Source organism: Prionailurus viverrinus, chromosome E1 (assembly GCF_022837055.1).
Source record: "Prionailurus viverrinus isolate Anna chromosome E1, UM_Priviv_1.0, whole genome shotgun sequence".
Taxonomy (NCBI): Eukaryota; Metazoa; Chordata; class Mammalia; order Carnivora; family Felidae; genus Prionailurus; species Prionailurus viverrinus.
In genome coordinates this window covers 16,323,633-16,339,916 of record NC_062574.1, presented here as the reverse complement: position 1 = coordinate 16,339,916, position 16,284 = coordinate 16,323,633, and the positions used below count along the sequence as shown (strand labels likewise).

The following is a 16,284-nucleotide window of genomic DNA, read 5'->3' as shown; positions in this document are numbered from 1 at the left end:
TTCTGTCACCCTGGATGGTGCTACTTCTTACTGATTTTTTAATTTTGAGAAAATATCATTCCTTTAAAAATATTGTTTAAATAATTTAAAACATTCAAATAACCTTTTCAACTATTTTTAAATTTGACACATGTTGGGGTACCTGAGTGGCTCAGTTGGTTAAGTGTCCGACTTTGGCTCAGGTCATGATCTCATAGTTCATGGGTTCAAGCCCCACATAGGACTCTGTGCTGACAGCTCAGAGCCTGGAGCCTGCTTCCAATTCTGTGTCTCCCTGTCTCTCTGCTCCTCCCCTGCTTGCACTCTGTCTCTCTCTCTCCCTCAAAAATAAAATAAAAACATTTTTAAAAATTTTTGAGTAAAGATAGTGTACTAAAACTTCATGAAAGTGTTATATTTTATCTCTGGCTATGACAAAAAACCTTAGATGTGCTGATAAGAAGAGTGTAAGCCACATTTGAATTCTTTTTTTTTTTTTTTAATTTTTTTAATGTTTATTTATTTTTGAGAGAGAGAGAGACAGAGTGCAAGCAGGGAAGGGGCAGAGAAAGAGGGAAACATAGAAACTGAAGCATGCTCCAGGCTCTGTCAGCACAGAGCCTCACGTGGCACTTGAACTCACAACCCCTGAGATCGTGACCTGAGCTGAAGTCAGATGCTTAACCGACTGAGCCACCCAGGCGCCCCTACACTTGAATTCTTCTTGAACATGAAGGTACAGGTGTCTTACCTGTACTACAAGCATCAAAGAGCTCTCAAATGAACATATTATTGTTTTTCAACCAATGCTAAGAAAAGATGGATTTAGCTTTTTACTAGGAATGTTGTTTACCTTTTGGGATGGGATCTAGTTCTACTTCTTCATAGTGACTGATTTTAATTTTTTATCCTCCAGGTGGTATGCAGGACTGGAACTATTTACAAACAAATTGCTTTGAAGTGACTATTGAGCTAGGTTGTGTTAAATACCCATTTGAGAAAGATCTGCCAAAATTTTGGGAACAGAATCGAAGATCTCTAATCCAGTTTATGAAACAGGTAACTATTAAGGAGTGAAGTATGAAATTTCTCCCAAGAGCAAAAATACATGTGTGTATTGTGTGTACATGCAGTTTTCACACGGTGGTTTTCAAATATGCTCTTCTGAATTCCAGTTTGGACTATTCATGTTTTAGTATTTTTATCTGGAAAATTCATGGATGAAAATGAGTTGAAGAGCTCATGCAGGCAAGAGTTGAAAATGATTAAACAGGGTAGTGATGTTTTGCTTTTAATGGATAATGACTTTTTATTCTGTCTTTATAAAAGACTGACATAAATTGGATACACCCCTAAGCATTTGTCAAGTGATAGAAAGATGGGCTAGGGGGTAAGTGTTTTTATTCTTTTTCTTTTTGCCAGTGGTTCACTGTTGAAATGATTAATTTCCTTTTGTTTGAATATGCTTGGTGACCAATAGGTAAAGACTGTAAGAAATGTGCTAATATTAGTTAATTAGTAGGGTAATCTAGTACTTTGTGCCAGTACTTTTCTGCTTTATTCTTTTTGCTGCATTGACTGGCATAAAGGCTATGAGTTTGCGTACTAATTTTTTAAAACACTTTATTATGAAAAATTTTAAACACATAGAAAAGTTGTTACTAATAAATACCTAGACTTAATAGTTTTTAACATTTTGCTGCATTTGTTTTATTTATATAAACTTATCCACATACACATATATTCCTGAACTATTTCAATATAAATTGCAGCTATTATGGCATTTCACCCCTAAATATTTCAGAATGCATCTTTTAGAATAAGGATATTCTTTTATATGACCTCTTCAAGTGCCATTATCTCACTGAAGAAAATTAACGGTAATTCTCTAATATTACCTAATACCTAGCCCACATTCAGATTTCCTTCTTTTCCCCCAAAATGTCTTTTCATAGCTATATTTCAGAACCAGGATCTAGTCAAGGTTTATGCATTGCATTTGATTATTACATCTCTTTATTCACTTTAATCTATAATAGTCCTTCCATTTTTTAAAAATGACATTTCCCTTTTAAAGAGGCCAGGACAGTTTTCTTGTAGAATGCCCTATATACTGAAATTGTTAGAAGTGCTAAACTTTAAACAGTCTTATTTATATTCTTCATGATAAAGACAAACATAACCTATGAAAAATTAACCTTTCAGCAACTAAAATACTTTGTTTAATGGGTGTTTACCTTTGCTGTCAACTCCTAAATTCCTCTTTGCTCCACATGTTTATTTTATTACCAATCTGTTATTTGGGATGTAAGCTCCCAAAATAATTAGATGATGATCTTTACCATTGACATATGGGTGTCCTTGTACTTTATCCAGGTTCATCAAGGTGTCAAAGGATTTGTCCTAGATGCCACGGACGGCAGGGGTATATTAAATGCCACCATTAGCGTTGCTGAAATTAATCACCCAGTGACTACTTACAAAACTGGAGATTACTGGCGTCTCTTGGTTCCAGGAACTTATAAGATCACAGCATCTGCTCGAGGGTGAGTGAATGAATACTTTGAAATTGAGTGCTTTAAGAGACTCTTAAAAACTGAGAACAAACTGAGGGTTGATGGGGGGTGGGAGGGAGGGGAGGGTAGGTGATGGGCATTGAAGAGGGCATCTTTTGGGATGAGCACTGGGTGTTGTATGGAAACTAATTTGACAATAAATTTCATATAATAAAAAAAAAGAAAAGAAATTGAGTGCTTAAGGAAAGACAAACATGGTTGTATCCTAGAAGATTATTGCCAGAAAGCCCCAGAGAAGCCAAGCAACCCTGAGTTTCATGCTGGGAAGTTTAGAGCTGGTTACCCATTTGAATCTCCTCTAGTGATAAAGTGAGTACATGAATTATCACATTTAAGAAATCTGTGAAATTATGCACTTTGGACAGTGGCCTCTTTTATCCTCCTCCTCTCAGGTCCACTGCTCCCTGTCTAGATGTGAGTAATTTCCTTCACTATTGGTAACAATTCTGGGAAGCACCTGTTAGTTGGGAAAAAAGGACTCCTGCTCTACTGTATACTTCTAGTCATGTCCAATGACTAGAAGTTACATTTGTTGCCTTTTATTTTCATTTATTTATTGAGAGAGAGAGAGAGAGAGAGATTAGGGGAGAGGGGCAGAGGGAAGGAGAGAATATCTCAAGCAGAGCTCAATCCCACAGCCCTGGAATCATCACCTGAGCCAAAACCAAGAGTCGGACACTCAACCTAGTGAGCCACCTGTACATATGTTCCCTTTTAAAGCTCTTTCACACCTTTTTCTATCCACACTTAAACCATTCTTTTTTTTTTCTATTTAAAAAAAAGTATTTTTAATTTGAGTATAGTTCACACACAATGTTACATTAGTTTCAGGTATACAACAGTGATTCAACAAGTCTTTACATAATGCTATGCTCACTGTAAGTGTAGTTACCGTTGGTCATTATACAATGCTATTACAATACCATTGACTGTATTTCCTGTACTGTGCCATTTATTTCTATGACTTATTCATTCCATAACTGGAAGTCCATAACATAGAAATAAGTTATTTCTATGACTTATTCATTCCATGACTCCTACTCCTCTTCCCCCATTTTGCTTACCTGCCACCCACAACTATCAGATTTTTCTCTGTATTTATGTGTCTGTTTCTGCTTTTTGTTTGTTTATTAGTTTGCTTTATGAGATTCCATATCTGAGTGAAATCAGACAGTATTTGCTTTCTCAGTCTGACTGATTTCACTCAGCATAATACCCTCTAGGTCCATCCATGCTGTTGCAAATGGCACGATCTCATCTTTTTTTAATGGCTACATTATATTCCACTGTGTATATACACCACATCTTCTTTATTCATTGGTTTATTGATGGACACTTAGGTTGTTTCCATCTCTTGGCTATTATAAATAATGCTGCGGTAAACATAGGGGTGCATGTATCTTTTCAATTTACTGTTTTTGTTTTCTTTGAGCAAATAGTCAATAGTGGCATTATTGGCTTATATGGTATTTCTATTTTTAATTTTTTGAGAAACCTCTATAGTGTTTTCCACAGTGGCTATACCAGTTTACATTCCCACCAGTAGTGTAAAAGTGTTCTTTTTCTCCTCGTCCTTACCAACACTTGTTATTTCTTATCTTTTTTATTTTAGCCATTCTGACAGGTGTAAGGTAATATCTTGTTGTGGTTTTGATTTGCATTTCCCTGATGGTTAGTAATGTTGAGCATCTTTTCATGTGCCTATTGACCATTTATATATCTTCTCTGGAAAAATGTCTATTCAGGTCCTATGCCCAATTTTTAATAGGATTATTTGGGGGTTTTTTGGCTGCTGAGTTGTATAAGTTCTTTATATATTTGGTATATTAACCCCTTACTGAATATATCATTTGCAAATGTCTTCTCTTGTTCAGTAGGTTGCCTTTTTGTTTTGTTGATGATTTCCTTCACTGTGCAAAAACATTTTATTTTGGTGTAGTCCCAATAGTTCATTTTTGTTTTTATTTCCCTTGCCTTAGGAGACATATCTAGAAAAATGTTTCTTTGGCCAAGATTAGAAAAATTACTACCTACCTCTGTTCTCTTCTAGGATTTTTTATGGTTTCAGGTCTCACATTTAGGTCTTTAATCCATTTTGAATTTATTTATGTGTATGGTGTTAGGAAGTGGTCCAGTTTCATTCTTTTACATGTGGCTGTCCAGTTTTCCCAGCACCATTTATTGAAGAGACTACCTTATCCCTATTGTATATTCTTGCCTTTTTTTTTTTATCATAGATTAATTGACCATGTATGTGTGGGTTTATTTCTGGGCTCTCTATTCTATTCCAGTGATCTATATTTGTCTATTTTTGTGCCAATACCATGCTGTTTTGATTACTACAACTTTGCAGTATATCTTGAAATCTGGAATTGTGATACCTCCAGCCTTGTTTTTCTTTCTCAAGATTGCTTTGGCTATTTGGGGTCTTTTGTGTTTCCATACAAATTTTAATATTATTTGTTCTAGTTTTATGAAAAATGCTGTTGGGGGGCACCTGCATGGCTCAGTAGGTTAAACATTCTTTTTTTTTTTTTTTTAATTTTTTTTTTCAACGTTTATTTATTTTTGGGACAGAGAGAGACAGAGCATGAACAGGGGAGGGGCAGAGAGAGAGAGGGAGACACAGAATCGGAAACAGGCTCCAGGCTCTGAGCCATCAGCCCAGAGCCTGACGCGGGGCTCAAACTCACGGACCGCGAAATCGTGACCTGGCTGAAGTCGGACGCTTAACTGACTGTGCCACCCAGGCGCCCCTAAACATCCAATTCTTGATCTCAGTTCAGGTCATGATCTAATGGTTTGTGAGATCAAGTACCATGTTGGGCTCTGCATTGACAGTATGGAAGCTGCTTGGGATTCTCTCTCTCTCCCTATCTCCCTGTCTCTCTGCCTCTCCCCTGCTCACATGCTCTCTCTCTCTCTCTCTCTCAAAATAAAATAAAAAAAGTAAAAATAAATGCTATTGGTATTTTGATAGGGATTGCATTGAATCTGTAATTGCTTTAGGTAGTATGGACATCTTAAAAATATCAATTCTTCCAATCCATGAACATGGAATATCTTAACATTTGTTTGTGTCATCTTCAATATCTTTTTTCAGTGTTTTATAGTTTTCAGAGTACAGGTTTTCACCTCTTTGTTTAGTTTTATTCCTAGGTATTTTATTCTTTTTGATGCAATTGTAAATAGATTGTTTTCTTAATTTCTCTTTCTGCTACTTTGTTATTAATGTGTAGAAATGCTACTGGGTAGTATTTGTATCCTGCAACTTTCTGGGTACTTTGTATCCTGCAACTTTACTGAATTCATTGATTACTACTAGTAGATTTTTGGGTAGCCTTCAGGATTTACTATGTATGATATCATGTCACCTGCAAATAGTGACAGTTTAACCTCTTTACCAATATGGATGCATCTTATTTCTTTTCTTTCTTTTCTCTTCTTTCCTTTTTTCTTTTTTTTTGGGGGGGGGGGGGCGGGGTTGCTATGGCTAGGACTTCCAGTATTCTGTTAAGTAAAAGTGGCAAGAGTGGACATCTTTGTCTTGTTCCTGATCTTAGAGGAAGAGTTCTCAGGTTTTCACCATTGAGTATGTTAGCTGTGGGTTTTTCATATATGGCCTTTATTATGTTGAGGTATTGCTTTGGTGAAATTTTCTTTCTTATTTCTAATTCTCTAAAAAAGGACATTTTCATCTTTTTTTACAGGTTTTACTTCTACAAAGACATATTTACTTTAAAAAAAAAAGAGAGACAATGAACTTAGGACTTTTTTCCTTGGATAAAACTTAATTTTCTTTATCTTCTCTACCCTTTACAAACAGCTTAGAATCAGAACCACCTGTTTAATCCAAAATGCATCATTTTTACCGTGTTGTAGTTTTCTTTTTTGTGTTTTAACAAGTATAGATGTTACAAATGGATATTATTCCCCTCCCTTACTAGTCATCTTATTTCTGAAGAGTTAGCTTGAACATTATATTGAAGTAAGGGTAAGAACATGAAAATATTTCTAGTTACTGCTACCTTTTTTAAAAAAGATTTCAAATATCTATTGGTCCATAAAATGTATGGATTAGAACTTCACACTAATGAGAAACGAGGTCTTTTCTGTTTTTCTTATATTTTGTCATAGTATTAGAAAAACGAAAGCAGCAAAATATCTGAAAAATAGGGCAAGAACGATGTGTTTGGTAGTTAATGTCCTAAGTTAGTACCTCTCAAATTTTTCCAACCGTATACCCTGATGACAGACAACTGAACTCAGATTCCAGGAGACGTGGAGTATTTACTGCAAATACTAACTTTCTTTTGAGGTCATATATTTAATCTTAAAAACCCACTCATATTTTACAGTTTACCCATGTCTGTTCTTTGTTAATTTATGTTTAAAACAAATAATAAATTATCACAAAGTTAAAACTTTGACTCTCATAGGGTTTATCTCAAGGATTCACATACCCTCTGCAGCCTTCTGTTTCTGCAAAGCATAGGTACTCCACCTGTGGAAGCATGGCTCTAATCTCCCCTTTATTACAGGTATAATCCAGTTACCAAGAATGTGACTGTAAAGAGTGAAGGTGCTATTCAGGTCAACTTCACACTTGTTCGATCGTCAGCAGATTCAAACAATGAATCAAAGAAGGGAAAGGGGGACAGCACCAACACTGATGATGCCAGTGATCCAACCACTAAAGAGTTTGAAACTTTAATTAAAGACCTTTCAGCCGAGAATGGTTTGGAAAGCCTCATGTTACGGTCCTCCTCAAATCTGGCTCTTTACCGATACCACTCGTACAAAGACTTATCAGAGTTTCTGAGAGGACTTGTGATGAACTACCCACACATCACAAATCTCACCAAGTAAGTGTCACCCTCTTACTGCTTTTTTCATTCGTTCGTTCGTTCTTTTTTCTTTTCTTTTTCTTTGTTTCTTTCCTTTTCTTTTTTTAAAGAAGTTACATTCAACATAAGCCATGTTGAATGGTTCTTGTAATTTATTTGGAACTGCATATGGGGAGAATTGGATTTACTTCTTTTGAAACAGTTCTTTCTAACAATGAATCTGAAAACTTTTATGAGGAACATTGGAGGAGAATTACTTGTTAGATTAGCAATGGATGGTCTGTGCCTCCTGGAAAACATAAAATTACTCTTCCTAGTGATAACTTTGAATTAAAAACGCTTTTTCCACTTTCTCAGCTGCAGATTCACGTCCTGTTTCTTAGTTTGTTTTATTTTTCTGGGGGCAAGGGACAAATTTGGAACTGTGAGTTCACCTGTCAGAGATCATTCTTTCTTTTCAAATAGAAAATGAAGCCTGGTTGCTGCCATTCCCCGGACTCTAGTCTCTATTCACAGTTGCTTTTCCCTGAAGCCTTAGGGACATCTGTGATCAAGGGTCCTGGGAAAATATCCAGTACTGGCTTAAGTAAAACCGATGCTGAACCAGCCTTTATCTTCATTTTCTGGGGCTTCTCTGCCTCAGTTTCACTGTTTCATTACAAACCTTCTTTAAATCTTGTTACAGTCACTTAAGGAGGGCACTTTTCGGGACGAGCACTGGGTGTCATATGTAAGAGATGAATCACTGGGTTCTACTCCAGATGCCAAGACTACACTGTATGTTAACTAACTTGAGAATTAAAAAAAAAAAAAAAAAAGAAAAAAAAGAAAATAGAATAAAAATAAGATGAGAAAAAAATTGTTACAGTTACTTGAAAATTATTTTCTTCATTTGTTGATTCCTGTTGTCTGCTTATTGAGGGTTTTACTCTACAAGTTGCCCTGAGCTGATGGCCCTCTACTACATGCCTTGTGAACATTATCTAGCCTTCTGTATTTTTACTTTGTTTTTTCCAGTACTTTGGCAATACCACTTTCTTCTCTTCCTCAACTGGTTCTTGAATATTTCTGTCTAGTTCAGGTTTTAATATTGTCCATCTTAGTGCTGTATAGAACTTATAGACCTTCTTATTTTAAAAGGTAAAATTGGACATTATTTTTGCTATCCATTACTTCATCTATTTAAGCTTTTTCAACCTTACAAATCAAGATGCACTTTTTAGTTAAATATTTTCCCCCAAATATGCAACACCTGCCGGTGATGGGACACAAGACAGTTTTAGGTGGTCCACCAACAGGTACTAAGTATCACTGATTAGAAACATGGGAAACCAATAATTTCTATTCTATTAATCCTTCTCAATTTAATGCTAATTTTTTTTTCTACGTAACTCTTGTAAATCTTCCTTTGTGTAAAAGAAACCAGGCCTTAAGCTCAGACCTCGTGGGCAAGAGCAGAGCACTTTAGGATGTTTGCTGCGATACTGGTATTGCATTTATAGTAAAGTATAAAGTATCTTATCTGTATAAATTAATTTACATTTAAAAAGTAAGGTTCTGTACATTTACGTATATTTAAATTTTTCCACAATTAAAATTTCAAGCGAGTTAATTTAAAAGCCACACATTAAGTAAATAGTATAGATTATAGAAGAAAGGGCAAATATTGTGAAGATGGTAGGAAAATGACTGAATATGGAGGAATGCTGCACCAAACCATACTCTTCCCTAAATCTGATAATATCTCACTTGTATTTGATTTTCTTCGGTCAAGGAAAAGCGATTTTCTTCAGATTTTCTGACACAATGATGCATTCTTTCTTTTTTGAAAGGCTTTTCATGTTTGTGTTCATGTCTGAAACATATTTTTTAAAAAATCTGTATGTTGGCTTTAACATAATGCTTGATTACTTGCTGACTTGATGTTTTTGATTTTTGAAAGTTTGGGACAGAGTTCCGAATATCGTCACATCTGGTCCCTTGAGATCTCCAATAAGCCCAACATATCTGAACCCGAAGAACCAAAGATCCGTTTTGTTGCTGGTATCCATGGAAATGCTCCAGTCGGAACTGAACTGCTTTTGGCCCTGGCGGAATTTCTCTGCCTAAACTACAAAAAGAACCCAGCTGTTACTCAAGTAAGAGATAGCCTGTTCTGACATGCTTCAGAAGGAAAAAACTCAATCATACCTTGATATCAAGGCACCATTAAAAATTTTTCAAATTTCCTGTTAAATTTGACACAGAGGCACTTTTAGTGCATTACTATAAACTTTACCCTTTGAAAATGGACCACCTTTGTATATACTCACCGTTAACAGTGTCTTTCTGCTGTATTTCTTTGTATATAATTAGAGGCATAGAGAAAAAAAATACTAAAGATTTGCATTCAATCTTTTACTCCTTTATTTACTAGTCGAATTACCCTTCCAATCTTTACTTACCATTCTGTACGTTCTAACTTGAGGGACTTCCATTGCTAGTGACTTATAATTGGGACACTATATTGAAAATGAGGTGGGGCATTTGGGTGGCTCAGACGGTTAAGCGTCTGACTTCAGCTCAGGTCATGATCTCATGGTTCGTGACTTCGAGCCCCACGTTGGGCTCTGTGCTGACAGCTCGGAGAAATGGAGCCTGCTTCGGATTCTGTGTCTCCCTCTCTCTCTCTCTGCCCCTCCCCTATGTGTCAGGTACTTACACCGAATACTTTGCATACATCATAATTTAATTCTCAATTTGTTACCTCCATTGTATAGATATGAAAATCGAGGCAGAGATATTTGATAACTTACAGGAGGTCACACAGCTAGTATGTGGTAACACTGGGGTTTAAACCCAAGCGTGTCTCACTCTCAAGTCTGTGCTGTTTTATTACATGATACTGCCTCCCCTAAAAGAAATCTGGGGAGAATTGAGATCATGATTAGGACCAGAAAGTACCTACGGGATTAAGTGAGATGAACTTAAATCAGACTTGACCAGAAATTATTTTACCATTTTCAGCAAAGCAAATTGTATTGATTTCTTAATGTGAGTTGTAAAGAGTACTCCAAGGACATGTTTTGCTGTTCTTAAAAAATGGGAGAGTATCTAGGATAGTGTTTCTCAAGCCTGGCTACACATTAGAAACATCTGGGAAGTTTTTAAAAATACCGGTGCCTGGGCCCCATCCCTAAAAATATTAGTATTCCTTTAAAAGCTCTTTAGGTTATTCCAATGTTTGGCCAGATGGCTGCCTACTGATATTAGGGTTATAAGAGACTGTATGACCTAGGTAAAATACCTACCAGCAATTTCAAAACTTCTAGTTTGTGAGAATTTGCCTCACTGGCCCAATTAGACTAGAACTAGTAATCATATTTTATTATTTTTTTAATGTTTATTTATTCTTGAGAGAGAGAGACAGACAGACAGACAGACAGACAGACAGAGTGTGAGCAGGGAAGGGGCAGAGAGAGAGGGAAACACAGAATCCAAAGCAGGCTCCAGGTTCTGAGCTAACAGCACAGAGCCCCACGTGGGGCTCGGACTTGTGAACTGCAAGATCATGACCTGATCATGATGCTTAACCGACTGAGCCACCCAGGCACCCCAATAATTGTACTTTAAATATTTTTTAAATTTATTTTGAGAGAGAGCATGCCAGCAGGGGAGCAGCAGGGGCCGGGGGGGGGGGGGCGGGGGAGAGGGAATCCCAAGCAGGCTCCACGCTGCCAACCCGGAGTCCAATGCAGGACTTGATCTCATGAACCTCAAGATCATGATCTGATCTGAAATCAAGAGTCAGATACTAAACCAACTGAGCCACCCAGGTGCCCCTCGTAATGTTACTTTAGATTGCCATTTGTTTTGAGTTAAGGGCCAGAATTATCTGGCAAGTTCAAGAAAATATACACATACCCCAAGACCTGTAGCAAAGCTCAAGCATGTACACTTTAGAAAAAACTCTCTCCCAGTGGAGAAAGTTAAGAACTAATGAATTTAGGGTCTCCAATATTTTCAATCTTTGGACTGTTTTAGCAGAATAAATAAACCAGGGATTATTTATTCTGAATTACTATCAGAAATATATAAGATAAGATGAAGTATATCAGAAATTAGTTCATGCCACATATGTAGGTATTGATGCATATGGATCATTTGGAGGAGAAATTATTATGGGTAAGGCAAATATTTTACTTCATTTTTTTTTTGTCATGCTGATTTCAACTCTTCTGTCTCATTGTTTCCAGACATACACTGATATTTGTTACAATATGCATTCCAGTTTTTAACCTGGAAAATACAGTTTTAAGCATTATTATTGGTTTTAGCCAGTGTTTGGCAAACATTTTCTATAAAGGGACATGTAGTATGTATTTCAGGCTTGGTGAGACAGCTGTTCTGTGTTGCAACTATTCAACTCTGAATTACAGCACAAAAACAGTCATATGAATGGGCATGGCTGTGTGCCAATAAAACTTTATTTATAATAGCAAGCAGCGGGCTGGATTTAGCCTGCAGGCAGTGGTTTCTGACCCCTTTGTAAGTCATTAGGAAGTCTGGAAATAGTTGTGCAGTAGTTTTTCATTTCTTTTTAAATATATTTGAAGCAAGAGAGAATTTTATTTTTATTTATATTAGTCCTGTCTTTTAAGCCTATGTAAAACAGTAAAGACTTGGGGCACCTCGGTGGTTCAGTCAGTTGAGCATCTGACTCTTGATTTCAGCTCAAGTCATGATCCCAGGGTCTTGGGATCGAGCCCCACGTTGGGCTCTGCACTGAGCCTGGAGCCTGCTTGAGATTCATTCTCTCTCTCTCTCTCTCTCTCTTTCTCCCTTTCTGTCTCTCTCTCTCTCTCTCTGCTGCCTCTCTCTCTGTCTGCCCCTTTCCCCTGCTTGCATTCTCTCTCTAAAATAAAAATAATAATAATAAAAAATAAAATAAAACAATAAAGACTCTGAGGCATGGGAAGTTATGATTCCACATATTGCTAATAAACTTCACTGGTTTCTGTTTCTCTTTTAGCTGGTTGACAGGACTAGAATTGTGATTGTCCCATCTCTAAATCCAGATGGGCGAGAGAGGGCACAAGAGAAAGACTGTACTTCAAAAAGAGGACAGACAAATGCTCATGGCAAAGACTTGGATACAGACTTCACAAGTAAGACTAATTTGGGAGCCATTAAACTGCTTTGCACATAGTTTGATTTCTCTTAGCCAGGAAACTGGTAGATTGTGTAGATGAATAATGGGGAACTTCCTTCCAGGTTGTACATGTAAGGTATAAATGACAAACTAGAAACTTGTCAAATTTTTCTCCTTTATTATTTGCAAATTAATTCAAGTGTTTTCTTATAAATTCAATCAATAATATTGGAAGGGTTCCATTACTAGTCATACAGATATATATTTTTTCTCTCTCTATCCCCCCATGTATGTGCGTACACACATACACACAATTAATGTGTATGTTGATGTAAAGGAGCCTCTTTCTTATTTACTTAAACAGAATCATAACTATACATATGTTCTTCAACTTTTTTCATTGAGTATATCACTGGTATCTTTCCACTTCAGTACTTACAGATCTCTAACATTCTTATTAATGACATCTTAGTACACTGTTACTGTATGCCAATACTCTAGTTTGATGAATAATTTTCTTACTAATGGACATTTGCTTTCTTTCTAATTTTTTGCTCTTGCAAACAGTGCTACAGAAAACATCCTGATTTCTGAAAATCTTATTTTCTTTCAAAGATAGGTTATATGTTCTCAAAATTATTTTTTTTAAGTTTAAGTTATTTATTTTGAGAGAGAGAGAGAGCACAATCAGTGAAGGACAGAGAGAAGGAGAGACAGAATCCCAAGTAGGCTCCATACCATCAGCGCAGAGCCCCATGTGGGGCTCGAATTCATGAACTGTGAGATCATGACCTGAGCCGAGATCAAGAGTCAGATGCTTAACCAACTGAGCCACCCAGGAGCCCCTCAATATTATTTTTTTTTAAGAGGACACATTCGGGGCACCTGGGTGGTTTAGTTGGTTCTTGATCTCAGCTCAGTTCATGATCTCACAGTTTGTGAGATCAAGCCCCATGTCAGGCTCCACACTGATAGTGCAAAGCCTGCTTGGAATTCTCTCTCCCCCCTTTCTCTGCACCTCTCTCTCTCTCTCTCTCTCTCAAAAATAAATAAATAAACTTAAAAAAAATAGAGGATATGTTCATCCCTTTTTGTTTCCAGTAAGAATTTTCTTAAGCTTGCTTAGCGTCATTAACCTTTATACACTATCCTGAATTATATAAAACTCAAAGTAATCTACCTTCTAGAGTATATCTTTCACACTATTGAGATAGTATTGAGTCATACAGTGTTTATATACAGATTTCTAAAGTTAGCCTCTGATTGTGCTCATTAGAGAATATTTTCTTAGCTATTCATACTAAAATTTTGAAATGGTACTTCATATTTGACTTTTGCATTTTTTTTAGATAATGCCTCCCAGCCTGAGACTAAAGCAATCATTGAAAATTTGATTCAAAAACAGGACTTCAGTCTTTCTGTTGCATTAGATGGTGGTTCAGTGCTGGTCACATACCCGTATGACAAACCAGTACAAACAGGTACGTAGAATATCAATTTATGTATATATTTTCTAAGCTTAGATAGGAAATTCCAATTAGGTAATGTTCCTTCTAAATTTTTTTTAAAAATTTTGAGCATTTGAGCACACTCCATGAGCAACAACCAACTTGGGAAGATTGTGCTTATATCAACAGCTCAGTTACTTAGAGGAGAGAGGTCAGATCTAATGATGGGCCAGCTTTATCCAGTGCAGCCATCTTGTCACATTTGTTCAATCTAGTTCACAAACATTTATTGAATAATTATTATGTCTATGGACATTGGGAATACAAAAGTGAATAAAACACAATGCCTGCCTCAAGAAACTCATACTGTGTTTAAGCAAATATTAGCAATACATGGGAATGCAAGCTGGTGCAGCCACTCTGGAAAACAGTATGGAGGTTCCTCAAAAAAATAAAAATAGAACTACCCTATGACCCAGCAATTGCACTACTAGGCATTTATCCAAGGGATACAGGTGTGCTGTTTCGAAGGGACACGTGCACCCCCATGTTTATAGCAGCACTATCAACAATAGCCAAAGTATGGAAAGAGCCCAAATGTCCATCGATGGATGAATGGATAAAGAAGATGTGGTATATATATATATATATATATATATATATATATATATACATATATACACATACATATATATATATATACATACATACACACACACACACACACACACACAATGGAGTATTACTCAGCAATCAAAAAGAATGAAATCTTACCATTTGCAACTATGTGGATGGAACTGGAGGGTATTATGCTAAGTGAAATTAGTCAGAGAAAGACAAAAATCCTATGACTTCACTCATATGAGGACTTTAAGAGACAAAACAGATGAACACAAGGGAAGGGAAACAAAAATAATATAAAAATGGGGAGGGGGACAAAGCATAAGAGACTCATAAATGTGGAGAACAAACAGGGTTACTGGAGGGAGTATGGGAGGGGGGATGGCCTAAATGGGTAAGGGGCACTAAGGAATCTACTCCTGAAATCGTTGTTGCACTATATGCTAACTAATTTGGATGTAAATCTAAAAAAATAAAAAATAAGACAAATTAATAAAAAAAAAATTAGCAATACAGAATCGCTCTTCCCTGCTTTAAACCTTGACTGACTTGCTTGCATTTAAAACAAAAAATTTTTTTTAATGTTTATTCTTGAGAGAGAGACAGAGCGTGGGTGGGGGAGGGGCAGAGAGACAGAGAGAGACAGAATCCAAAGCAGGCTGCAGGCTCTGGGCTGTCAGCACAGAACCTGACACGGGGCTCAAACTTATGAACCGTGAGATCATGACCTGAGCTGAAGTCAGATGCTTAACCTACTGAGCCATGCAGGCACCCCGTGACTTGGTTGCATTTAGATGAGTTTAACAATTGCTTCTTGAATCTCTCTGGGGCCATTGTATATGGAGGTAGTTTGTGTTGTTTAAATGCAGCTTATAAGGAATATTGTTATTAGGCCTTAATTGCCCTAAATGTAAGAAAACATACCAAGCAAGTTTGTATTTTAGTGTGGTGTCCTGTTGTGTAAACTAACCATTAGTACCTTCTAATACAAGGAAGATGTGTATCTTCTTAGTCTGATTGTCCTGGGCTCAACAGAACTATGTGGTTAATTATAATAATTCCTCAATGCACTTCAGTGGGGTTTAAGATTAACTAGAAGGAGAGAAAGGTGACTTTTATATCCATGAAGTTGAACTTGGAGTAAGATTTTTTGGATTTCTCCAACTTCTGAATTTTTCTTTTTATAGTGGAAAACAAAGAGACTCTGAAGCATTTGGCATCTCTTTATGCAAATAATCATCCATCCATGCACATGGGTCAGCCCAGTTGCCCAAATAAATCAGGTAGGTATTTTCCATACCCTTTGTTCTTGTTGGTGCTTTCAGGGACCGAGGGTGTCTTACCTTAAGGTCTTGTTGAGCCTCTGTCTCTCAATGCTTTTGTAGATGAGAATATCCCAGGAGGCGTAATGCGTGGAGCAGAATGGCACAGTCACCTGGGCAGCATGAAGGTATGCTCTATAGAATACAGTGAAAGTAGCGTATAATTGTTGGCCATTGAGTGACAGAATAGGTGACTTTTCTGATATAAGCAAAGTGAATGGCAGCTGCTTCATGGCTTTCTTGATAAGACAGCCCTCAACCTCTGGCAGCATTTTTTTCCACCATTTGAATCATTTTTAATTGTACAGTTCAGTGACATTAATTACATTTAATATAATTAAACTAATCACCATTCTAAAC

At 36.6% G+C, this 16,284-nt stretch overlaps 1 protein-coding gene across 4 annotated transcripts in view; it reads left to right on the top strand.

Moving 5' to 3' along the window:
- CPD (carboxypeptidase D) overlaps positions 1–16,284 on the top strand; it is an 80,264-nt gene that overhangs the window by 53,849 nt on the left and 10,131 nt on the right. For all 4 annotated transcript variants that reach the window (XR_007146836.1, XM_047832640.1, XM_047832639.1 and 1 more), the window contains 8 exons: positions 896–1,038; positions 2,356–2,525; positions 7,097–7,420; positions 9,345–9,540; positions 12,414–12,549; positions 13,883–14,014; positions 15,790–15,885; positions 15,988–16,052. Coding sequence is in view for 3 of the 4 variants with exons in the window: in XM_047832640.1 (XP_047688596.1) it covers positions 896–1,038; positions 2,356–2,525; positions 7,097–7,420; positions 9,345–9,540; positions 12,414–12,549; positions 13,883–14,014; positions 15,790–15,885; positions 15,988–16,052 (1,262 nt within the window). In the remaining variant the exon portion in view is untranslated. The remainder of the gene's footprint in view (positions 1–895; positions 1,039–2,355; positions 2,526–7,096; positions 7,421–9,344; positions 9,541–12,413; positions 12,550–13,882; positions 14,015–15,789; positions 15,886–15,987; positions 16,053–16,284) is intronic.